General features: G+C 55.6%; 4 protein-coding genes and 1 long non-coding RNA gene across 8 annotated transcripts in view; 4 read left to right on the top strand and 1 right to left on the bottom strand.

Moving 5' to 3' along the window:
• The first annotated feature begins 171 nt into the window (after nt 1-171).
• On the top strand, nt 172-3,495 carry FOXRED1 (FAD dependent oxidoreductase domain containing 1). The gene is made up of 10 exons (XM_015649590.2): nt 172-302; nt 673-908; nt 992-1,102; nt 1,180-1,298; nt 1,387-1,481; nt 1,652-1,753; nt 1,831-1,898; nt 1,981-2,129; nt 2,838-2,967; nt 3,043-3,495. The coding sequence occupies exons 2-10, from the start codon at nt 696-698 to the stop codon at nt 3,400-3,402; spliced, it is 1,347 nt and encodes a 448-aa protein (XP_015505076.1). The 5' UTR covers nt 172-302; nt 673-695; the 3' UTR covers nt 3,403-3,495.
• Nucleotides 3,496-4,617: 1,122 nt separating this feature from the next.
• On the top strand, nt 4,618-11,863 carry EI24 (EI24 autophagy associated transmembrane protein). The gene is made up of 11 exons (XM_015649983.3): nt 4,618-4,703; nt 5,610-5,757; nt 7,209-7,354; nt 8,530-8,590; nt 9,264-9,330; nt 9,730-9,854; nt 10,083-10,202; nt 10,293-10,404; nt 11,174-11,285; nt 11,378-11,452; nt 11,562-11,863. Exons 2-11 carry the CDS (start codon nt 5,716-5,718, stop codon nt 11,734-11,736), a joined length of 1,035 nt encoding a protein of 344 aa, XP_015505469.1. The 5' UTR covers nt 4,618-4,703; nt 5,610-5,715; the 3' UTR covers nt 11,737-11,863.
• LOC117245501 lies at nt 5,195-7,214 on the bottom strand. The gene is made up of 2 exons (XR_004500231.1): nt 6,080-7,214; nt 5,195-5,925 (listed from the first exon to the last, which is right to left on the bottom strand). It is a non-coding gene; the product is annotated as an uncharacterized LOC117245501 (long non-coding RNA).
• A 785-nt stretch (nt 11,864-12,648) lies between the features above and the next one.
• On the top strand, nt 12,649-20,999 carry STT3A (STT3 oligosaccharyltransferase complex catalytic subunit A). 3 transcript variants are annotated; one of them, XM_015649963.2, is made up of 18 exons: nt 12,649-12,691; nt 13,995-14,120; nt 14,216-14,276; nt 14,759-14,880; nt 15,053-15,198; nt 15,439-15,529; nt 16,158-16,264; nt 16,649-16,813; nt 17,341-17,521; nt 17,995-18,150; nt 18,309-18,400; nt 19,032-19,187; nt 19,286-19,474; nt 19,549-19,665; nt 19,745-19,847; nt 20,172-20,360; nt 20,475-20,590; nt 20,668-20,999. In XM_015649963.2, the coding sequence occupies exons 2-18, from the start codon at nt 14,033-14,035 to the stop codon at nt 20,704-20,706; spliced, it is 2,118 nt and encodes a 705-aa protein (XP_015505449.1). In that variant the 5' UTR covers nt 12,649-12,691; nt 13,995-14,032; the 3' UTR covers nt 20,707-20,999. The 3 variants fall into 3 exon arrangements, with proteins under 3 accessions (XP_015505449.1, XP_015505451.1, XP_015505450.1); XM_015649965.3 differs by lacking the exon at nt 12,649-12,691 and adding an exon at nt 13,158-13,371; XM_015649964.3 differs by lacking the exon at nt 12,649-12,691 and adding an exon at nt 13,402-13,841.
• Nucleotides 21,000-21,168: 169 nt separating this feature from the next.
• CHEK1 (checkpoint kinase 1) overlaps nt 21,169-23,286 on the top strand; it is a 7,714-nt gene continuing 5,596 nt past the window's right edge. For both annotated transcript variants that reach the window (XM_015649569.3, XM_015649568.3), the window contains exons 1-5: nt 21,169-21,316; nt 21,914-22,137; nt 22,236-22,300; nt 22,473-22,542; nt 23,041-23,229. In XM_015649569.3, coding sequence (XP_015505055.1) covers nt 21,252-21,316; nt 21,914-22,137; nt 22,236-22,300; nt 22,473-22,542; nt 23,041-23,229 — 613 coding nt within the window. In that variant the 5' untranslated portion in view covers nt 21,169-21,251. The remainder of the gene's footprint in view (nt 21,317-21,913; nt 22,138-22,235; nt 22,301-22,472; nt 22,543-23,040; nt 23,230-23,286) is intronic.

The raw sequence follows: 23,286 nt of genomic DNA, 5'->3' as shown, positions 1-23,286 counted from the left end.
GGGCCACGGGGCGGGGGCGGGGCCACGCGGCCGAGGGAGGGATCATTCCGTGTGGGGGCGGGGTCATTCCGTGTGGGGGCGGGGCTATGCTGCGGTTGGGGGCGGGGTCATTCCGTGTGGGGGCGGGGCTATGCTGCGGTGGGGGCGCGCGCTGCGCGCGCCGGGACTGGGGAGCTTATGGGGGAGGCCCCCGAGACTGGGGGGGACGCCGGGGGGAACCCCAGAACCGGGGGAGATCCCGGCAGGGGTCCCGGGCCGCCCCCTCCGCACCGCGGCTCCTCTCAGCTCCGATTTCTTCCGCGGTGAGATCCCAGCGGTCCCCGGCACCGCACCGGGGATTTGGGGGGCACGGGGGAAGGGCCGCGGGAGAATTGAGGGGGGGGTCTTGGTGTGGATCGCTGGGAAGGGGGAGGGTGCCAAGTAAATTGGGGTGTCCCAGGGAATGGAGGGCTTGCGGGGTGTGTGAGGATGTTCGGCGAGGTCGGGGGCATTTTCCCGGATGACCCAGGGGGACCTGGGGGGTTCGCAGAGAGGCCTGGGGGGAGTCTGTGGTATCCTGGGAATGTCCTAGAGGGGGCTGGAGGGGTCCCAAGGGACGCAGAGGGTACCGGGGTGCTCCACGGTGGGCTGCCAGCTGTGCCCCCGGGCTCGGCAGCCCCCGTTCCACCGCAGAGCTGGGGCAGACCCTGGAGCGCATGGGACAGACGCTGAGGGATCAGCTGCCATCCTCGGGAAGGCATCCCATTCCGCTGGGGACCCACCCCGACCCCCGGCCCCCCGACGAGGCCGATGTGGTGGTGGTGGGGGGCGGCGTGGTGGGCTGGTCCGTGGCGTACTGGCTGAAGGTGCTGGAGGGCCGGCGGCGGCAGCACGGAATGAAGGTGCTCGTGGTGGAGCGGGACCCCATGGTGAGACACCCCCTCCCAGGGCAGGGTATGGCCTTGGGGACCCCCCTGAACCCCTTGTATTTTGGGGGTGTCCTCTCCTCCAGTATTCCAGAGCCTCCACGGTGCTGTCGGCGGGGGGGATCCGGCAGCAGTTTTCCCTCCGGGAAAATATCCAAATGTCCCGTTTCTCTGCCAGCTTCCTCCGTGACATCAATGTAGGTGGGGTTTTCTGGGCGGGGGGTAATTTGGGGAATCCAGCCCCACCCACTGTGGTACCCCTGTCTCCTTACAGGAGCACCTTGGGGTGCCGAATGAGCCCCCCATCGATATCCAGTTCCAGCCCTCTGGATACCTTTTCCTCGCATCCCCCCAGAACGCTGCTGCCCTGGAGGCCACCGTCCAGTTCCAGAGGTGGGGGACCCACATGGGACCCTCCTGGGGGGTGGTTTCAGGGGCTGGGGATCATCCTGACCCTTCTCCACATGCTGGCCATCCCCAGGGACGAAGGGGCGCAGGTGACCTTGCTGTCCCCCACCCAGCTGAAGGCGAAATTCCCCTGGATAAACACAGAGGATGTGGCTGTGGCGTCCTATGGTATGTGGGAGGATGGGGGAGGGCGTGGACACCCCCCTCAACATCCTTCCTCATCCTCACCCTCCTGGTGCTTCATCCTGGCTTTGATTATGGCAGGGGAGGCCCAGCCCCTCAAAATGCATGCACTGGGGGGGTTACACAGTAGTGCCCTCCCACATTTCCCTGCCCAGGTCTGGAGGATGAAGGCTGGTTCGACCCCTGGACCCTCCTCAACGCTTTCCGGCGTAAAGCCATATCCTTGGGAGTCCAGAGCTGCTCCGGGGAGGTGCGAGGTGAGGGATGGGGGTGCTCAGAGAGGTTTGCCCCCTGCCACCCCCAGGGCACCCCACCTCACCCCAAAACCCTCCAGCTTTTGTCACCTCAGCCAACCACATGATGCCACGAACACCGTCGTCTGCACGCATCAGATACGTCCACGTGAGTGTTTGTGTGGCACCCCCACGCCCCAGGAGCGGCCGTGACCCCCCTGCACCTGTGACCCCCTGTCTGTCCCCCCCAGGTCTACATGCCAGACAGCCTGGAATACCAGCCAGTGGCCTGTGCCATCGTGGTCAATGCCGCGGGCGCCTGGGCTGGGAAGCTGCTGGAGGTGGACGGGCTGCCCAGAGGGCTGTGCCGGCCCCCACTGCCCATCCAGCCCAGGAAGAGGTACTGGGGGGCTCCCAGCAGGGAGAGCTGGGCAGCACCCCCTCTGCTGTGGGTCAGCTCTTGAGGTCAGATGAGGGGCACATCCCAGCAACTCCTTTTTTGGGGTGTATGCCCCTGGTGCTGTTTTGGAGGGGAACTTTAACCCCACCACCCCTGTGTCATGGGGGTCACCTCAGCACTTTTGTTTTGGGAGGTGTCATCCTGGCACCCCTCTGTCTGTGAGGGGGTGACATGAACCCCTGGGTGCTATTTTGGGGGGATCACAGAATGGGACACACATCCCAGCACCCACCACCCTCCAAATTCTGGGGGGGGATGGTGAGCTTCCTCAGTTTATTTGGAAGTGGGGTCTTTCATCCCAGAGCTCCCATTACTCTTCAAGTTCCCCCAGTGTCCCCATTATGCCCCCATACTCCCAATCCCAGTGTCCTCATTTTCCCCCTCAGTGTCACCCATTGCCCCCCAGCCCCAGTACCCACAGTATTCCCCCATTATTCCCCCAGTGCCTGCAGCCCTATTATCCCCATTACCCCACAGTACTTTAATTATCCCCCCAGTGCCCACAGTCCCAGCACCAGTGTGCCTAGAGTGACAGACCCCTCAGTGTTATTTTTGGGAGGGGGACAAACATCTCCACATCCCAGCCCCACCACACTATAGTGGGGGGCAGGGACAGCACCCCTCACGCTCTGTTTGGGGGTTCCCCAGGTATGTGTTCACCTGGCACTGCCCCAATGGCCCCGGCCTCTCCTGCCCCTTCCTCATCGACACCTCTGGTGCTTATTTCCGTCGGGATGGCTTCGCTGGGAATTACCTGGGCGGGATGAGCCCCACCGAGGTGAGCCCACGGGATCCCCTAAGATCATTCACCCCCCTATTCCTTATCAGGCACCTCCAGTTTATCCTTTTCCAGGAGGAAGAGCCGGATCCCAGCGATCTCTCGGTGGATCACGATTATTTCCAGGAGCAGGTTTGGCCCCGGCTGGCTCGGCGTGTCCCAGCTTTTGAATCCCTGCGGGTCCAGGGGTCTTGGGCGGGATACTACGACTACAACACCTTCGACCGCAACGGGGTGCTGGGCCCGCACCCCCGGCTGGAAAACATGTTTTTAGCCGCGGGTTTTAGTGGCCACGGGCTCCAACACGCGCCGGCCGCTGGCAGAGCCGTGGCCGAGCTGGTGATCAAGGGCCGCTATGAGACCCTGGATCTGCGGAGGCTGGGATGGGACAGGCTGGTGGATGGGGAGCCGCTGGAGGAGCACGGCGTGGTTTGATGAGGGCGGGGAGGGGGGAAACTGAGGCACAGCCGTGGAACCCCTCCCCAGGCCAGAGGTTGTGTCCTGTAGGAATAAAATGGATGGATGGATGATGAGTGTGCCAGGGAATTAATTAATGGGGTTCACACCTGCCATGTTCCCTCGAGAAATGCTACCAGCATCCTCCTCAGTACTCTCAGTTCTGAGGTCCCCATTGATGCCCTCCACAACTTCAGTGTCCCCTCAGTACCCTCCATTCCCTCCCAGTATCCCCATTATTTTCCCATACCTGCAGTCCCAGTGTCCCCAGTATCCCACAATGTTACCTATTGCCTTCCCAATTCACCCTAATCCCAGCATCTTCACAGTCACCCATTCCCCCAGCACTCCCATTATCCAGTGCTCCAATCCCCTCCAGCCCCAGTACCCCCATTCCGCTCCTACCCTCCAGACCTTGTGTCCCTTGTTTTCCCCAGTGTCCCCACTAACCCCCATTCCCCCCAGTACTTCCATTATGATCCAGTGCCCTCAATATTCCCTCAGTGCCTCCAGCCCCAGTATCCTCAGTATCCCCACCTCTAGTGCTCTGGTTATCCTCAGCATCCTCTCATATCCCATTATCCGCCCCAGTACCTCCAGCTGCAGTATGCCCATTACCCCACCCAGTGTTCCCATCAGCTCCCCAGTGCCTCCAGTCCAGTACACCCCCAGGGATCCCAGTATCCCCGCAGTGCCCCCAGCCCCAGTCCCCCTGGTATCCCCAGTATCGCCCCAGTGTTCCCAGTATATCCCCAGTGCTCCCAGTATCCCCCCAGTGTTCCCAGTGTCCCCAGTACCCCCTAGTGCTCCCAGTACCCCTCAGTGTTCCCAGTACCCCCTAGTGCTCCCAGTCTCCCCCCAGTGTTCCCAGTATCCCCCCAGTGTTCCCAGTGTTCCCAGTACCCCCCAGTGCTCCCAGTACCCTCCAGTGTTCCCAGTATCACCCCAGTGTTCCCAGTGTCCCCCCGTTATCCCCGTTCCCAATTCCCTTCCCGAGCACGTGGCGCCCTCTGGCGGCGGGCGGCAGCAGCGCGCACGCGCAACCGCATTAGTGGGGGGGTGTCCGGGAGCTGGGCTTTGGCGCATGCGCAGAGGGTGCGGTGGGCGGTGCCGGGGGCGGTGCCCCGCGGGTGGGCGTGGCCCGAGCGGTGGGCGTGGCGAGCGGCGGCGGGCGGGGCCGCGGCAGTGCGTGTGCGCCGTGCGCGCGGCGCATGCGCGGTGGGCGCGGCCGGGCCGTGTGAGCCGGGCCCGTCCCGCCGTGCGCCCCTGGCCCGGCCCCGGTGAGTGCGGGGGGACCGGGGGGCCGGGGGGCGGCACAGGGAGAGACCCTCGGGGGCCAGCGCCGGGAACCGCGGGTCTCCCGTGCCGAGACAAACCTCGAGCGGGATTCTGGGCACTGCGGGGGCGGCCCTGAGGGCATTTGGGAACCGTCCCCCCTCAAACACACTGTGTGGGGAGACTGTGGGAACAGCCCTGAGGTAAAGTACGTGTCCCCCCCCAATTATGGGGGTCACGCAGACCTCGGCAGCCACGAGGGGGTTCTGCCCCTCCCCGGGTGCCTGAGGGTCACCCCCTCAGCTGTCAGGGGGTGCAGACCCCAGGTCACCCCCATAGCAGTGGGCGATTCCTGTGGGTGCCTTCCTCTTCAGGCTATTCCTCGGGTTTTTAGGAGGAAGCTGTCTGTGATTAACTCGGTAATAAATCTGGAGGCCGACTCTGGTTCTGCAGCTTAGATCCCGGCAGGCTCTGACTAGGAATAACCAAAACAAACCAGTTTTTAAAATTATTTTTAATTGTTTGTGTCTCGCGGCTGCAGCAGCGCCACTGACAAGCCAGGGTTTGTGACTCCAGCCTGCTCCAGAGCTGCCTGGGAGGAATGAGAGCTTTGCTTCCTGCTGGGAAAGCACAAATTTTATTAGCTGATGGTTTCTTTTTTTCCTTGAATCAGATGCTGGTCTTATTTCTCTGGTGCTTTACAAGAGCTTTTCTCTAACCCTGAGCTCGCTAACACTGGTATGAGCAGGGTGGGTCCATTCCCTGGCCTGGTGGAGAATGGTTGTGCCCGTGGGAAGGCAGTGAGGGCCGGGAATCCTGCTGGAAATCACCGGGGTGTGACTGAATTTGTAATTCCCGGTTAGCCCGCTGTTAACAGCTGTGCCGTGGCCCTGTGTGCTCTCTCTCTGCAGGCTCCATCCGTTTCCCATCTCTCCAGGATGAGAGAGGCTTGGGTCCGGCTCTCCCCCTCTCCCTGTAGTTGATAGTTTGGGAAGCAGAGGTGATGCTGGAGTCGAGATGGCCGACAGCGTGAGAATCTTCCTTCATGACCTCGTCAGGGTGAGGCTCCGGGTCCTGGGGCTGCTCCTGTGCACTTTGGGAGCACCCTCCTTCCCATGGCATCAGGGAATTTGAAGAAAAAGGGTCTCCAGGTGTATTTCAACACGGTTTTGTGGTGTGTCTATTGCAAAGGGCTCAGTGTTTGCTGCAGAACCTCTGACAGATTTCCTTTGGGCACAAATTAATGAAAAATCTCAATAATAGAAACAATAATATTAATTATAAAATCACAATACATAACAACACACAAAGTTTATAATATAATATAAAATGTATAATATTGTATATAATTTGATAATAATAATAAATTAATGTCTGTTACCACAGCAGCTCTGTCCCAGTAATAAGGTCTGTGTCACTTCACTGCTCCCACCCTCTCTTCCATCATCCAGGGTTAAATACAGGCTGAAAGCCACTTATGCTGTGGCACTGAGCAATAACTCATGCTCAGAAATAACTCTGGAAAACAAAGAAAGGTTTGATCCGAGTCCTGTGGCCACAATCTAAAAGCAGGAGTTGTGTCATTTCCCAGTGCTCCTGCACCATCATCTGGAAAAGCTGCCTGGGTCAGGGCCCAGCTCTGCTGTTTCAGATATGAATTTGGCATTGGAATTGATCCTCTGGTCAAGAGCTACATGAACCCAACCAGGGTGGTGACACCATCCTGGCTTATCCTTATGTTCTTTATTTTAAAGGAAAATTATGATGATGATAGTTATGGGATCACCTGGAGCTGGAAATAATTGAACAGGATCCCAGAGTGGTTTGGGTTGGAAGGGACCCTTAAGTCTTTCTTGTTCCATGTCCCTGCCAAGGGCAGGGGCACCTTCCACTATCCCAGGTTGCTCCAAGCCCCATCCAGCCTGGCCTTGGGCACTTCCAGGGATGGGACAGCCACAACCTCTCTGGACAAGCCAAGTCCTAGGAGGCAGCTCTGAAAATCTTCCAAGCATGGAGTAAGGGAAAGCTTCTGGGCACTCTCTTATTACCAGGCTTCCATGGATGTGGCTGGTGGGAGGCAGCCTCTGGGATGAGGACAGATGCTTTTATTTGTGAAGGAAGAAGCATCAAATTCATAACATAGAGTCAGACCTTGCACATCCCAAAAATTGGTGTAATTTCACTTTATTGGCCTCAGAGAGCTGGCAGGGAATGAGGGGCTTCCTGCCAGACAAGGCTGGGAGAGATCCGACTGATCTTTTGCCAGGGTTTTAAATAGTGCAGATTGGAAGAGAAGTCACACCTTTACAGAAAAAAATTACTCCTGGCCATGGAGATGCTGGAATGTGCAGTGATTTAGATCACTGGGCCATGGAAGAGACGCGGTATTGCTGCTCCAGGCCTTGGCTCCAGCTGAGCCCAAGCAGCCAGGGAGTGAGGCCAGCCATGGCACCAGGAAGGTTTGACCTGGGTCAGCCACAGCTCTTGCTCCTCTCTCTTCATGTCCACAGGGAATTAAGGACTCCATCTGGGGCATCTGCACCATCTCCAAGCTGGATGCCCGGATCCAGCAGAAAAGGGAAGAGCAGAGGCGGAGGAGAGCCAACAGCGCGCTCGCCCAGCGGAGGTTTCACATGGAAGAGAAGAAGCAAGAGAAGTGAGTATGGGGCGTGGCTGGTCAGAAATGGGGTAATTCCATTCTCCTCTGGTAGTCAGAGCCAATTAATGGGAAACACATGGCATGAAACTCCCTTTTTCCACTGGGTAATGGAGCTGGAGCTGTTATCATGAGATAAGAAGTTGGACCTTTTACGTTGTTTGATAATCAGTTTGAATTACCACCGAAAGAATGGGGGTTTATGGGTTTCCTTTCCTCCTGAATCCTCGTGCTATCTCAGATCCATTGTTATTGCTGGTAATCATGGGATGAGGAAAGAAACAGCAGCTTGGATCCAATGTCCACTTTGGGGCAGATTGAGTGTCTCTTCTCCTCAGCCCTGCTGTGTTTTGTGGAGTTTGGAGCTGCAGAATCTCAGTGGTTCTGGAAGTGCCAGAATTATCCCCATGCAGGAGCAAACAGCATCTGTTCCCATGTCTGACTCCCAGACCATGCCAGGATGTCTCTGCTGCCCTGGTGGCACTGGGCTGGCATGTCACACAGTGGTTTTGGGCAGTAATGCACATTCTGAGACATATTGGCTGAAAAGTCTCCCATGATCCTGATACTCCTCAGGGGTCTCTGCAGCTCCACATCTTGGCTGCCTCTGAAGGAAAGTACAACCTCTTCATTTTGTTTATGTTAATAAACAGATGAATTCTGATAGTTTTCTTTATAGCAAAATCACTCTGGTGTCAAGAGCTGACTGGGAAAGTGCTGCAGAATCCCATGGAGCTGCTCTTGCATATCCAGAGGCACCAAAACTACCCCGAGCTGAAACAGCCTCTTCCAAGACCAAAAAATGTCCCAAATTTCCTGATTTTATTGTGGCAAGAGTTTGGAGAGAACAAAGCCCAAGATCTCCAATATGTGCTTAAAAAATCTGGAAGAGTGCTTTGCTTTTCTTCTGTTTCAGTGCAGATTTTGGGAATTAATAAAGGTTGAGTCTCCCTGATTAAGTCTTGTAGAGACTGCACTGGCTGAGACATGGTGTGAATCTCTGCAGGGATTCCTTCCAGGATTTCTATGTTTGGATAAAATCAGGTGCACAATTGGTGTTGAGCTGGTTCTCTGTGACTTTTCCAAGGTGTCCAAAATGTGGGGCAGCAGCATTTGGCACTCATGAGGGGACATTTGTCCAGGTGCTGGGACATTAACACACCTCTCTCCTGCAGTGAACCCCGGATAGTGAGCCGGATATTTCAGTGTTGTGCCTGGAATGGAGGTGTCTTCTGGGTATGTAGAGATTTTTCTTGGTTATTATGGTTTTTATTTTAAAAGTCCTATAAAAACCCATGTCCTGCTCCAGCCCTCATAGGCTGTGAGTGGTGAGCTATCAGCATGGCAGCAGGAATTGCTGGGAACCACCACTTTCACATCCCAGTGCTGTATTTTAAGGGATTCAATATGGGATACAGGACCACAGCCTTACTCGAGAGACCCACACATGAAATCCAAACTGCTTTTCCAAGTCTTTGAGACTGCTTTTTTATTTAATATATTTAATAATATGTATATATTAATATATATATTTAATATATTTAATTCCTGCTTTGCTGCGGCCTGGCATACTGTTTTGCCAGTTGGATATTGAATTCTTAAAAGACATTTCCTCAGCTCTGACTTGCTATGCCTGGTTCATAAGGCTGATTCTTAATGGAGCCAACACTTCATAAATCAAACAACCAGACAAATAGTTTCATTTTCTCATTACAGTGGTGCAGTTTACAAGGGATTGGCTCAGTGTTAGCTGCAAGTTGTGGCTGTATTTAAACAGAAATCCTTGTTCCTCTGTATTTCTGGATTACTCAGGGAGGAGAGGCAGATGTGCCTTTGGATCTGGAGCCACAGGAGCACAAAATACCCCTGCAGTGCCTCACTGAGAGCCCTTGTTTGTTTTTCCCTGCAGCTTAGTCTCTTCTTGTTCTACCGAGTGTTCATCCCCGTCCTTCAGTCGGTCACGGCGCAGATCATTGGTGGGTGCCTTTCCCCTTGGGGTGTTCCAGGGTGCTCAGCAGTACATGGGATGAGTTTGGAGTCTTTGTTTATTGAACTGATCCTCACACCTCTGTCCCCTTGTGTTGTTTTCCACTTCTTCCCAGTACCAACCAGTCCCATCATTAATCATCCAGTAGAAAACCAGGGGTGGATCACCCTGCTGACAGCCTGTGCACATCAGGGATCCAGCTCAGGGGTCTTGCCATTTCAAACACATTTGTCTGTGTGTTTTTGCATTTAAGTAAAAATCAAGTGGATGGAAATGTGCTTTTAAAGACATTTAAAGAACTAGAGTCAGGAGAAACTCCCTGATGGCTGTGCCAGGAAGCATTTGCAGGTTCCTATACCATTTCCTCAGGTGTGTCTCTCTTCCAAAGGTGACCCTTCCTTACATGGTGACGTCTGGTCCTGGCTGGAGTTCATCCTCACCTCCATTTTCAGCGCTCTCTGGGTCCTGCCCCTCTTTGTGCTCAGTAAGGTGGTCAATGCCATCTGGTTTCAGGTAGGTGACAGGAACCTGGGCCCTGCCTTGAGCAAATGGGGAATTTCCTCATTGGGTGGGGCTTGATCAGGTGATATGGGGGCACAAGATGAAATCCCACCCCAAAACAGGCTCTGGACATATTCCTGGTGGGCAAAAGCAGCTCAGGAGCATCATCCTGGGTTTAATTTCCCCAAAGCCCCCATGGCTCTGGAGTTCCATTTGCCTCACACCCATCTCTGCTGGCAGGACATCGCTGATCTGGCGTTTGAAGTGTCGGGCAGGAAGCCTCACCCCTTCCCCAGCGTCAGCAAAATCATCGCTGACATGTTGTTCAACCTCCTCTTGCAGGCGCTTTTCCTCATCCAGGTGAGACAGGCAACCACCTCACCAGCTCAGGTGCTGCCCTCCCTCAAATCCTGAGCATCCCTCTCTCAATCCTCTCCTTTTCTATCCCAGGGAATGATCGTGAGCCTGTTCCCCATCGACCTCATTGGGCAGCTGATCAGCCTCCTCCACATGTCGCTGCTCTACTCGCTCTACTGCTTCGAGTACCGCTGGTTTAACAAAGGTGAAGGAGGCTCCCTGCATGGGAAGGGGGAATTTACCTGGATTGAGCTGAAGGAGCATCCAATTGGGGTGTCAGAGGCTGATCTTCCATCAGGTTGTATATGGAATGAAGGGTAAATGTGAGCCAGCAGTGGTGGTAAGATGGCCAGTGGTACCTGGCCTGCAGCAGCCCCACTGTGGCCACAGCTCCAGGGCATTGCCTGCCCCCTGTGCTGGCCACTGGCGGAGGCCTTGAGTGCTGTGTCCAGTTCTGAGCCCCTCATGAGGCCTCAAGGACATGGAGGGGCTGGAGCATGTCCAGAGATGGATCCAGAGCTGGGGAAGGGGCTGGTGCCCCAGGAGCAGCTGGGGGAGCTGGGAAGGGGCACAGCCTGGAGCAGAGGAGGTTCAGGGGGGACCTTCTGGCTCTGCACAACTCCCTGACAGGAAGGGACAGCCAGGTAAGGGTTAGGCTCTGCTCCCACATAAAAAGTGACAGGATGAGAGAACACAGCCTCAAGCTGTGCCAGGGAGGTTCAGGTTGGACATCAGGATGAATTTCTTTGCTGAAAGGGTGGTCAGGCATTGGAAGGGGCTGCCCAGGGAGGTGGTGTAGTCCCCATCCCTGGAGTTGTTCAGGAAATGGCTGGATGTGGCACTCAGTGCTCTGGTCTGCTGACAAGGTGGGGATTGGTCAAAGGAGGTGAATGTAGGTCTTTTCATGCCTAAATGGTTCTGTGATTCTGCAGTGAGGGTGTCTCCTCCCCATGGGCTCATTTTCCTCTTGGCAGGAATCGAAATGCACCAACGGTTGTCCAACATTGAGAGGAACTGGCCCTACTACTTTGGCTTTGGCTTACCACTGGCATTTCTCACGGCCATGCAATCCTCCTACATCATCAGGTGGGAAAGCCACTCTGGCCTCTCCTCCTCCTGACACCCACCAGACACATCAAGTGCCCCTTATTTTATTCTATTGTATTTTTCCCCTGCAGCGGTTGCCTCTTTTCCATCCTTTTCCCCCTCTTCATCATCAGCGCCAATGAAGCCAGGACCCCCGGCAAAACCTAGTGAGTATCCATTCACACCCACGGATTCTTGTCCAACACCCCCAGCGCTCCCCAAACCCCTGCGGGGCGCTCCTGACATCGGGAGCTGATGGACTCTCTTCCCTTTCAGCCACTTCCAGCTCCGCCTCTTCTCCTTGGTGGTTTTCCTCAGCAACAGACTCTTTCACAAGACCGTTTACCTTCAGTCCGCTCTCAGCGGTGCTTCCTCCTCCCCCTCCTCCTCCTCTTCCTCCTCCTCCTCTTCGCCCTCTCCTGCCAAACACGCGGCTGCTCCGGGGCACTGAGCTGCCCCCAGACCCCGGGGAGGGGGGACACCCACGGGCTTCTCTGCGCCCCCGATGTCCAGGGACGGCCAGGACCCAGCCTGACGAGGTGTCACTGTCAGTTCTGCGTCTACCCCTGGAAGTTTTTTGGGGGGAAATCTGGGTTTTTAACACCTTTGTGAGTTTCCAGGAGCCGGGTTGTGCCCTGCGCTTGTTTTATAGTGGACTCTTTTGTACGCCTTTCCCGTGCCATCTCCCTGCCTCGGGCCGGTGGGTCGGAACTCCGTCACCCCGTTTTGCCGTTGTGTCCCTCCCGTGTCTCCCCCGTGTCCCCCTGCCCCTCGTCCCCCTTCCCGCTCCCTCCATCTCCCCTAACTCAGGTCGTGGGAGGGGGGCGGGCATTTCCGGGAGCTCCCGCTGCCGTTGAGCACAGCGTCCCCCTCCCGTGCATGTACCGTTTCTGTCGGGTCGGGGAAGGAACCGGTGACGTTCAAACCCCTTTGGATATTTCGGGCCGGTTTATCAACTTTTCTCTAGTATTTTCACACTGAAACATTAAACGGAGAAACCACGATTCTCAGCCGTTCTGCGTCTGCCGCTGTCGTTACTCCGGGCCGGGCTTCCCCGGGCCGGGCTCCCCCCGCGCCCCGCAGTGGTTCCGCCGCCCACGTGGCCAGGCCGGCCTGCTTCCGGCTCCGCCCACGTGACCCGCCGGCCCCGCCAAGCCGGACGGACACGTCACGGCTCGTTCCCCTCCGGCACCGCCCACCTCCCGCTCCGCCAATCGGAAGGCGCCGTGACCCGCACGCGCCGCCCACACCCGATTGAGTGTTCTGCGCTTCGGCCAATGAGCGGGGCCGCGCCTGGAGTGGCGTGCCCGAGGGCCAATGGGAAGCGGGCGGGGGCGGGGCGCGGGCTGGCGGCGGTGGTGGCAGGGCGGCTGCGCGGGGCGGATGGACGGGGCGGCGGGGCCGCGGTGAGGGACGGGAGCAGGACCCGAGCGGGGCTGGGGGAGCTGGGGGGGATCCTCGGGCCGCGGGGTGGAGGGGTGCCAGGGCTGCGGGGTGCCCGGGTGTGTGTGCGGAGTGAGGGAGCTGAGGGGTCATGGGGTGCCCGGGCCTTGGAGGGTGCCCGGGCGTGTGGGGAGAGGGAGCCGGGGCGTTGAGGAGTCCCCAGGCGTGTGGGCTGAGACCCTGGCGCTGATGAGGGGCCGGAGCCTGGCGGTGTCCGGGGGGCGTGGGGGGCAGCACGGCGGGTCGGGAGTGCTCTGTGTCACTGGGAGTTCCTGGGGGGTGAAGGCACCCCCCGAGCACATCGGGGCATCCCAGGGAGAGCCACTCGTGCCCGGAGGCATCTGCACTGAGCTCCGTTATCCCGGGGGATCCAGGAAATAACCACCACACGGTATTTCTGTACCAGGCAGTGCCCAATGTGTGCCAGTCTGAATCACTTTTGGGTACGGGAAGGCTTTTCTAGGCCCAGTTTGGGTTTTAAATCTCAGCCTGTCCCAATGCATCCTCCCTGATGTCGTAGCTCAGAGACCTGAACTGCACATTCACCCACCCGAGCTGGGACTGAGCCTGCCCGCAGCAGCAGGAGGGGTTTTCCTCACTGATTGGGCAAGAAACGATTTGAAGAAATCTGAGTGTTTTCAAGGTAGAAAGATAAACGTTTAAGTTGTGATTCTTCAGTGAGAGTTTTACTTCCGTGGTGTGCAACCCCACGATTTCTGCGGCTTTTCCTCCCCGCAGGGAGGTAGAATGAAACATCCACATTGTTTGGTGTGAGCAAAACCGATTTAGTGTCCTGGTCTGCATTAACAAACTACTGGGATATATATTTGACATAAGTAATCCAAAATGGGATTAACCAGGAGCTGTTCAGATCTCCTGCATGTGAGAAAAAGCACCCATTTCTTGCATTCTCCATGGATTATATTCTTTGTGCATTGCTTGCAGGTGATGGTTAAACTGCAGAGAGCATCCAGAAGGAAGGCAGGGGTTTTGCTCAAGTTTGCACGGGGGTTTTGTTCTGTGCACAGAGAAACAGGCTCATCCTCTGCCCTGGAGAAGTTCTGGGCTCTGTAAAGGAAGGAAAACCAGCCAGGATTTGGGGTGGCAGCTCAGGTCAGGACAGGGGGTGAGGGGTTTGTGGGGGGAGGCACAAGCACCTGCCAGGGGTGAAGTCTGGGCCAGAGTAGGGGATTTAAAGTCCAAAGGCTCATGAAGGTTTTAAAGACAATGTGAGTTGCTCTTTGATACCTTCTTGATTGTGTTCAGGCATTCAAGGATCCTCAGGCCCTGCATTTGATGTGAAAATGACCAAGTTGGGGTTTCTCCGTCTCTCCTATGAGAAGCAGGACACGCTGCTCAAGCTCCTCATCCTGTCGATGGCAGCTGTCCTGTGTAAGTCTGTGCCCTCAGGGATGGTCCTGGTGCAGGGAAACCGAGGGTCACTTCTGAGCTCTGTGTGTTCACTCTGCCCTTTTCTGTGTTTGCAGCTTTCTCCACAAGACTTTTCTCCGTCTTAAGATTTGAGAGCGTCATCCATGAGTTTGACCCGTGAGTGTCATTCTCTCATTTCCTTGGGGTCTGTTGGGCTTTTCCCCTTCTGGAGCACACGGAATTCAGGCAATGGTGCCAGGCTTAAGTTAATCCCCATTAAAGATGTGGGATTTGGAGGGTGTGTTTTAGTACAGCTTGGTTCTCTTCTTCCCCACCCACATTTACTTGGTACCCAGGGCTCTTCCTGCAACCCAGTTCAGGAATCACCTGCTGTTGCTTTTCTCCTGGGATGAGGTTATTCCTGACCTGGGCACAGGAGAGGGAGCTCCTGGCACAATTAGTGTCAGTGTCCCAAGCTGATTAAATCAGTCCCAAGGGACATTGTCACCTTTGTAAATGCACTGTTAGGCCCACTGGGAGGAGGAATGAACCTTTGCAGCTGATGTTTAGGGCAGTTGAATAAAACAGGGCCAGTTCCCTGTGTGTGGAACACATGAGAGCAGCACCCACAGTGCTGTCACACCTTGTCTCCCTTGCAGGTACTTCAATTACCGCACCACCCGCTTCCTGGCTGAGGAGGGCTTCTACAAATTCCACAACTGGTTTGATGACCGAGCGTGGTACCCCCTGGGCAGGATCATTGGGGGAACCATTTACCCAGGTAAAACTTTTACCAAGCTGAAATGCACCTGGTGCAAGGGAAAATCGGGGTGGGGACTGCATCCAGGAGTGCCAGCTGGAACAGAGGGCAGCTTGGGAATGCATCCTTGGCAGCAGCTCCTTCCCAGTGAATCTTTGGAGCACCTGGATAATGGTGTCATTTCCATCCCCAGGTCTGATGATCACATCAGCAGCGATTTACCACGTGCTGCACTTCTTCCACATCACCATCGACATCCGGAACGTCTGCGTGTTCCTGGCTCCCCTCTTCTCCTCCTTTACCACCATTGTGACTTACCACCTCACCAAAGAGCTCAAGGTACAGGGGCCAGCAGGGTGTGCCCCACAGCCTTTGGCTTTCCAGAGGAGCAGGAGCTGTTTTCCTTTTGGGAGAGCAGCTGGGTCAGAGGTTTAGAGGTGACCGCCACACTCTTCAAAACCCCGACCTTCTGGGAAGTGGGAGATCTGTTTGAGAACTTTGTTTTCACACTCAATTTTTATTCCTTTGAGTAATAAAATCCCTAAACCCTGATGTCTTTCCCCTGGCTGTTTCTCCCAGGATGCAGGGGCAGGACTCCTTGCTGCTGCCATGATCGCTGTTGTGCCTGGATACATCTCTCGATCCGTGGCCGGCTCCTACGATAATGAGGGTGAGTTTGTGACCCTTGGGGGAACCTTTAAGGACTGTTGGGTGCTGGAAAGTGGTGCTGGAAGATGCTGCAGGGCACAAGAGAGGCTCTGTCCTTTCCCAGTGATGCCTGCTGGGTTTGTGCTGTATAAACCTGACCCATCTGGGATCAGAGGTGGTTCTTGGCCATGCCATGGAGTAGAGGGAGTGTTTCCCAACTCTGGCAGCGAGTTTACTCCAGTATCCTTGTTTGCCAATCAAAAAGGGTTTTGTCACCCTCCCAAACTCTGCCTAGATCTGTGTGGTTCCTCTGTGGTTTTATCCCTGATCCAGCAGTGACATTGGGACTGGCAAAGGCAGCAATCTCACTGCCAGTGCCTGGGGCAGAAGAGGATCCAAGTTCCTTTGCTGTAGCTGGGCTTTTGGGGGCTGTGTAGGAGTTCTTCCAGCTGGTGTGGCTGGAAAAAGCCACGTGAGCTGTGAGACAAACTCTGCAGTGTTTTGGTCTGGAAGCCAGATATCAAATAGTTTTCCCAGGCCTGGCTCTTTGTGTGATGGAGCAGCAAAAGCATTTACAAATCTATTTTTAATGGCTTGAATGCTTTGCCATGCCCCAGGGATGACATTTACAGCTCCGGGTCCTTCTGCAGGTATCGCCATATTCTGCATGCTCTTGACATACTACATGTGGATCAAGGCTGTCAAAACTGGCTCCATCTATTGGGCAGCCATGTGTGCCCTCGCCTATTTCTACATGGTGAGTGTCCCTTCTCCCAGCTCTGGGGTGAACCTGGTTCTGAGATCCCTCTGGATGCACTCACCAGGAAGCCATGGTGTGCTGTTTCTGTGTCCGTGTGTCCAGAGAGGTAGAACCTCTATAGAGGTGGAAATGGAATGGGTCCTTTCTTCCCAAAACTAGTGGGTTTTGTATGAGCTGTTCTTAGTAGCATTGAAAAATCCGTGTTTCTGGCAGCTGGGGTGTGGAGAATGCCCTAAGATGGAGCAGATCCTAGCTGGTATTGCTGCTGTGTGAAAATCCAGCCCATGATCCCAGGAAAGATAAACCTCTGTGTTCAACCTCAGCTCTGCAGCTGTTCAGTCCTGGAACTTGTGGGTGTGTGTCTGCTTTGTGTCCTGGCAGGTCTCCTCATGGGGTGGCTACGTCTTCCTGATCAACCTCATCCCCTTACACGTCCTGGTGCTGATGCTCACCGGGCGCTTCTCCCACAGGATCTATGTCGCCTATTGCACAGTCTACTGCTTGGGAACCATCCTCTCCATGCAGATCTCCTTTGTTGGCTTCCAGGTGGGCACCAGGAGGGTTTGCACACTCAGGGATGGGTTCTAACAGAACAACAGCACGCTGGCATCTGGTTTAATTCTTGTCTTCATCACTGAGGTTATGCGTGGTGATGATTCCTTGTTCCAGCTTCCATTATGCTGATTCCCTGCCACCTTTGGCAAAATGAGCCTTTGGCTTTGCTGGATGACTTTCAAAGCTCCTAATAACCTTCCTGGCACTGGTTGTCTCTCATAAAAATGTCTTTGGTTTTGGTGAAGGAAGCACTTATGCCATGTGTATCTTGGTGTGGCAGGAAACAGGTCTGCCCAGCTCGTTTTCAAGAGAATCTGGTTAATTTTCCACATGGATTCTTATCAGAATCAAAGCGGATGTAGGAAAAGGATTTGTGCCAGCTGTGCAAATCACAGGGAGGGAACATTTGAACGTTTTCCTGTGACTAGCAGAGGTTGTTCCAAGCAATGATTTGGGAAAAAAGCTGGTAATGTCTCCTGTTTGTCTTTGTGTCTGACCACACTCTGCCCCCCTCCCAGCCTGTCCTCTCCTCAGAGCACATGGCTGCCCTTGGAGTCTTCGGCTTGTGCCAGATCCATGCCTTTGTGGACTACCTCCGGAGCAAGCTGAACCCACAGCAGTTTGAAATCCTCTTCAGGAGCGTCATTTCCCTGGTCGGCTTCGTCCTCCTCTCTGTGGGGGCTGTGCTGATGCTCACAGGTAGCCCGGGGCTGTGGCCATTACAAGGGTGTTTCACACCCTTTCCTTGTTTCCAAAGGCATGGAATTTGTCCAGCCTAACTCTTACTGTGGTACCAGTGCCTTGAGTCCCCTCAAAGGGGGAGGTTGGGACCTGCCTGAATTTGTGCATTAGCAAGGAATATTTCAGCAGCATCTGTAAGATGGGAGGGGCAGAGACTCTGGGGACACCAGGCTGATGCTGCAGGCACTGATTGTTGCTCTGTAGTAGCAAAGAGATGCTAGCTGGAACCAGGAGTTGCACAGAGAGGAGTTTTTTAGAATGAAATTGCATTGTATTTCCTTTCTAAAATGGCAGATTTGAGTAATGGAGTTTCTAAACGAGGTCTGGGATCACTCATTCAGCCTCCCATGTGCTTCCCTGGGAGAGTGCATGTCAACATTGCCCATTACTCTGCTGGATTCAAAGAGGATTTGTTTTCTCCGCTTTCCTAGGGAAAATCTCCCCATGGACAGGGCGTTTCTATTCCCTGCTGGACCCTTCCTACGCCAAGAACAACATCCCCATCATCGCCTCTGTCTCTGAGCACCAGCCCACCACCTGGTCCTCCTACTACTTTGACCTGCAGCTCCTTGTTTTCATGTTCCCAGGTGAGTTCCCAGACCCTGAGTTAGTCTCCAGAGGGTTTTCCTGCCTCTTCTGGCTATGCCGAGCCTGCTGGGGAGTGCTGTGTCCTTCTGTGTCCCTCAGTGCCTGGTTTTATTTCATCTCTGGGCTGAACCTGACCCCTTTTTCTCCTCCCTCACAGTTGGTCTCTACTACTGCTTCAGCAACCTCTCGGATGCCCGTATCTTCATCATCATGTACGGCGTGACCAGCATGTACTTCTCGGCTGTCATGGTGAGGGCTGCAGGCACCAGCACTGCCTCTGAGTGCTCACTACAATTTAATTTGCTTTTCTGAACTTAGTGATGGTCCTTTCACCCTGAGGGCTTTTCTCCCTTCCATAAATGTGGTTTTGTTTTGCCCCTCTCTGCTGTGAGGGAAGGTGAAGCTGTAAAACTCGGTGGTTTGGGTGTTACTGGTGTCCCTGTGGCCATCACTGCCTGGGCAGTGTTCCTGATCTCCCAGAGCCAGCTCCCACTGCAATCTTAAACAAATTCCCTGGATTTTCAAGCAGGGACTGGTGACAGACGGTTGCTGATGAGCCCATTTCCATTCTTCCTGTGGCATCATGAATACTAAATGTGGTTGAGTTCTGGTGTGGAGGCAGCTACCAATCCTTGCTTCCACCTGAGACTGCTGAAGTGACCTCAGTTTCCCATGCGGGCCAGTTTTGAGCACTCAGGGAATTTCCCCTGGGCATATCTGAGATGTGGTGGCAGCTCCCCCCTACAAAAAACAGCCACAGGTTTACCCCGAGGCTGATCTATCCACTGAATTTGAGGTGCTGGATTAGGAATGGCATCAGTTCCCTCTTCTCCTGGATTTCTGCTGGATTCCCTGTGCAACACTTGTGCTGTTGCCATAGGTGCGTCTCATGCTGGTGCTGGCTCCGGTGATGTGCATCCTGTCCGGCATCGGGGTCTCTCAGGTGTTGTCCACCTACATGAAGAACCTGGATATCAGCCGGCCAGACAAGAAGAGCAAAAAGCAGCAGGACTCCACCTACCCCATTAAAAACGAGGTGAGCCCCAGGCTGGCTCAGGAAGACGCCTGGTCCTGATGGGCTGAGTGCAGGAGGCCCCGTCCCTGCAGTGCTGAGATCCTGGGTTGTTCCCGCAGGTTGCCAGCGGCATGATCCTGGTCATGGCGTTCTTCCTGATCACCTACACCTTCCACTCCACCTGGGTGACCAGCGAGGCTTATTCCTCCCCCTCCATCGTGCTCTCTGCCCGCGGTGGGGATGGCAGCAGGATCATCTTCGATGACTTTCGAGAAGCTTATTACTGGCTGCGGCACAACACGCCGGAGGTACGGGGGGCTGGGGCCTTGGGCACCCGACACAGCTCACTGAGCTGCTGACACACAGCTGCTGTTTGGTGCAGGATGCCAAGGTGATGTCCTGGTGGGATTATGGGTACCAGATCACTGCCATGGCCAACCGGACCATCCTGGTGGACAACAACACCTGGAACAACACGCACATCTCCCGCGTCGGCCAGGTGCGTCCCTCCCTTCCCCCCTGCCTTGGCCAGCCTTTCTGGGCACCACCAGCACTGGCTGACACCACGTCTGCCCCAGGCCATGGCATCGACAGAGGAGAAAGCCTACGAGATCATGAGGGAGCTGGACGTCAGCTACGTGCTGGTCATCTTTGGTGGCCTCACCGGGTACTCCTCGGACGGTAAGATCCCGCTGTGAGCCAGGTCAGACCAGCCAGGGCTGCTGCTGGCAGAGCCCCACCTCCAGCTGGGGCTGTGGAGTGAAAATGGGGCTGGAATGCTCCTCTCTGGAGCTGCACATGCCTTTGGAGCTCCCCCTCAACTCAGCCTTGCTTTTGGCACCCCCACATCACCTCAACCCTCCCTCCTGTACCCCCAGCTCAACTTGACTGCTCATTCTTTTACCTCATCCCATCTTTGTTCTTTCACCCCGATTTAACCTTTTCCTCTTAGCCCCCCAAATCAACTCAAGCCATCATTCTTTGCCCCCCAACTCTGCCTTCCAGACATCAACAAGTTCCTGTGGATGGTGCGGATCGGGGGCAGCACGGACACGGGGCGCCACATCAAGGAGCACGACTATTACACCCCCACCGGGGAGTTCCGGGTGGACCGCGAGGGCTCCCCGGTGCTGCTCAACTGCCTCATGTACAAGATGTGCTACTACCGCTTCGGCCAGGTCTACACTGAGGCCAGTGAGTCCCTGAGTCACCCCTGGGGTGTGACACTGCTTGTGGGGGGCCCCACTGCCCCCTGACACCTCTGGGGCACGATGCAGCAGCACTGCCCTGTCCTTTGCCCTCTCCTAGAGCGACCTCCAGGCTACGACCGGGTGAGGAACGCCGAAATCGGCAACAAGGACTTTGAGCTGGACGTGCTGGAGGAGGCATACACCACAGAGCACTGGCTGGTCCGAATATACAAGGTATGGTGCCAGAACGAGCCCAGACCCTGGGAACAACCCATGGAATTGTACCTAATGAACCCTCTTTTACTGCCCAGGTGAAAGATTTGGACAACCGCGGGTTGTCAAGGACGTAGGAGAGCCGGCACCGACCGTGCCAGACACCGCACTGACCCAGCCTTGGCCTGTGCAGCAGAGATTTGGGGGTTTGGGGGTTCCAGGGGGGCTGTTTCGGGGTTGTTTTATACCGTTTGTAAGCGCAGGCAGCAGCGGGAGGACTCTGCCCACCCCATCCTGCCGGGAGTGGTTTTTATATACACACGGAGCCGTCGCCAAATCAGGAGTTGCGGCTCTCACCGGGGCTGATTGACCAGGAATTGTGAAGAATAAAAATAAATAAAGATAAATTTGGCGGGTTTTTCTCCCCGAATTCTGCCAGAGGGTTGTTGGGGCCATTTAAATGCTTTTAATGGATTGGAATGGAAATAGCGGCGGCGAGGGGGGCGGGGCCTGCTGGGGTGTGGGGCTCCAGGTGAGGGCGGGGCCTGGGCGACGTGGTGGGCGTGGCTTGCGTCGTGCGCGCGCAGGGTGGGCGGGGCTCGCGGCTCTGGCGGGAAAAGGCGGCGTGGCCGGAGCGGTGCCGGGAGTGGGGTCGCGGTTCGGAGCGAGCCCGGGGCCGGGGATGGCGGTGCCCTTCGTGGAGGACTGGGACCTGGTGCAGACGCTGGGCGAAGGCGCCTACGGGGAGTGAGTGCGGCGGGGCCGGGGAGAGCGGGGTTGCTGCCGGCCGGGTCCGCCCCTTGCACGCCCCTGCCCTGTGCCCTGCCCCTTGCGCGGCCGCTGTTCCCCTGCCCCCGCCGTGTGCCGCTTGCGCACCCGCTGCTCGTCCCTGCGCGGCCACTGCGTGCCCACTGTTTGTTCGCCTCCTGGCCATCAAGTGTCGTGTGTATGCCCACGGCCTGCCCAATCCGCGCTGTTCGCCCATCACACGCCCCGTCCGTGCCCGATGCAGGGCCACTGTTTGCCCATCACATCCCCTCGCACACCCGGCGTGTGCCCATCGTGCCCCTGCCTGTATTCCCTGTCTGTATCCTGCCCGCCCCGTCTCCAGGGGCAGCATTTGCTGCCCATTCCCTGCCCGTTCCTTGTCTCCAGTAGCGATATTCCCTTTCTGCTGCCGGTCTCCAGAGGCAGAGTGTTCTCCCCATTCCCTGCCTGCTTGCTGCCTGTCTCTGGGGGAAGCATTCCCATGCCCATTCCCATGCCCATACCCATTCCCATGCCCATGCCCATTCCCTGCCTGCTCCATGCCCACCGTGCCCCACTGACCCCAGCCCCCCGCAGGGTGCAGCTGGCCGTGAACCGCCGCACTGAGGAGGCCGTGGCCGTGAAAATCGTGGACATGAAGCGCGCGGCCGAGTGCCCGGAGAACATCAAGAAGGAAATCTGCATCAACAAGATGCTGAACCACGAGAACGTCGTCCGGTTCTACGGACACCGGCGGGAGGGGGCCACGCAGTACCTGTTCCTGGAATACTGCCGCGGCGGAGAGCTCTTCGACCGCATCGGTGGGCATAGGGGTACCCGGGGATTTAGGGGCAATGGGGCATCCTAAATTGTCACCTCCACACGGCTGAGGACTGCTCCTCTTCTTCCCCACGTGCAGAGCCAGATGTTGGGATGCCAGAGCCGGAGGCACAGCGGTTCTTCCAGCAGCTGATTGCCGGCGTGGTGAGCGCTCACCGGCGGTGATGCTGCTGGTGCCAGTGGCAATTCCTGCACGGTGCTGCCCCTCTGCCCCTTGCCGTGATTCCCAGGGCTGCCCCTCTGTTCTTGCCGTGATTCCCAGGGCTGCCCCTCTGTTCTTGCCGTGATTCCCAGGGCTCACCCTGCCCTTCCACAGGTATATCTGCACAGCATCGGCATCACCCACCGTGACCTGAAGCCGGAGAATCTGCTGCTGGATGAGCGAGGTGGGGACAGAAGTGTCCCGCTCTGACCCCCATGAAGTTTTCCTTTCTTAACTTGTATTTTTTATTTGAGTGTTTAAATTAAAGCTTTAATTTGAATGCTTATATTTTGCATTTGAGCTTTTAATGTAGGGGTTTAAATTTATTCTGAATTTAAATTCTACAGTATATTTTTAATGTAAAGGTTTTGCGGTTTCTAGCTTCATTTCTTAATTTAAGCTTTTATTTGAATTTGCATTTTAATTCATTTTCATTTTATTTGTATTTTAATTCAAATTTTAGGCTAAACTTTTAAACTTAGAGCTTTAAAATCTTAACTTCAACTTTTATTTTCAACTCAAATTTTTAAACAAAAAGTTTGAACTTATAACTAAAACTTTTACTTACGTTTTGATTTCTACTTAGCTTCGAATTTGCGTTTTAAATTAATTTTGCTGGGGGGGGGGGGCAAAATTTTGATTTAAAGTTTTAACTTGTTTTTTTGCTGTTGTTTGGGCCCAGACAACCTGAAGATCTCAGATTTTGGCCTGGCCACGGTGTTCCGGCACAACGGGCGGGAGCGGCTGCTGAACAAGATGTGTGGGACCCTGCCCTACGTGGCCCCCGAGCTGCTGCGGCGCCCGGAATTCCGCGCCGAGCCCGTCGACGTCTGGGCCTGTGGAGTGGTGCTGACAGCCATGCTGGCTGGAGGTGGGAATGTTGGGATGGATGGAATTCCCATAGGTGATGTGCCCATGGCCATGCTGG

The sequence above is a fragment of the Parus major genome, chromosome 24 (assembly GCF_001522545.3).
Source record: "Parus major isolate Abel chromosome 24, Parus_major1.1, whole genome shotgun sequence".
Taxonomy (NCBI): Eukaryota; Metazoa; Chordata; class Aves; order Passeriformes; family Paridae; genus Parus; species Parus major.
The sequence above is the reverse complement of the archived record's forward strand: the minus strand, read 5'-3'. Positions and strand labels throughout refer to the sequence as shown.

What these genes read in the sequence shown, in the direction of transcription:
- FOXRED1 (XM_015649590.2), top strand. Translation starts at nt 696, where the DNA reads ATGGGACAGACGCTGAGGGATCAGCTGCCATCCTCGGGAAGGCATCCC. An exon ending in TGGTGGAGCGGGACCCCATG is followed by an intron (nt 909 to 991) that starts GTGAGACACCCC and finishes CCTCTCCTCCAG; the next exon opens with TATTCCAGAGCCTCCACGGT. An exon ending in CCCATCCAGCCCAGGAAGAG is followed by an intron (nt 2,130 to 2,837) that starts GTACTGGGGGGC and finishes GGGGTTCCCCAG; the next exon opens with GTATGTGTTCACCTGGCACT.
- EI24 (XM_015649983.3), top strand. Translation starts at nt 5,716, where the DNA reads ATGGCCGACAGCGTGAGAATCTTCCTTCATGACCTCGTCAGG. An exon ending in TCAATGCCATCTGGTTTCAG is followed by an intron (nt 9,855 to 10,082) that starts GTAGGTGACAGG and finishes CTCTGCTGGCAG; the next exon opens with GACATCGCTGATCTGGCGTT. An exon ending in CAATCCTCCTACATCATCAG is followed by an intron (nt 11,286 to 11,377) that starts GTGGGAAAGCCA and finishes TTTCCCCTGCAG; the next exon opens with CGGTTGCCTCTTTTCCATCC.
- STT3A (XM_015649963.2), top strand. Translation starts at nt 14,033, where the DNA reads ATGACCAAGTTGGGGTTTCTCCGTCTCTCCTATGAGAAGCAGGACACG. An exon ending in CGGCTCCTACGATAATGAGG is followed by an intron (nt 15,530 to 16,157) that starts GTGAGTTTGTGA and finishes GTCCTTCTGCAG; the next exon opens with GTATCGCCATATTCTGCATG. An exon ending in TCTCCTTTGTTGGCTTCCAG is followed by an intron (nt 16,814 to 17,340) that starts GTGGGCACCAGG and finishes CCCCCCTCCCAG; the next exon opens with CCTGTCCTCTCCTCAGAGCA.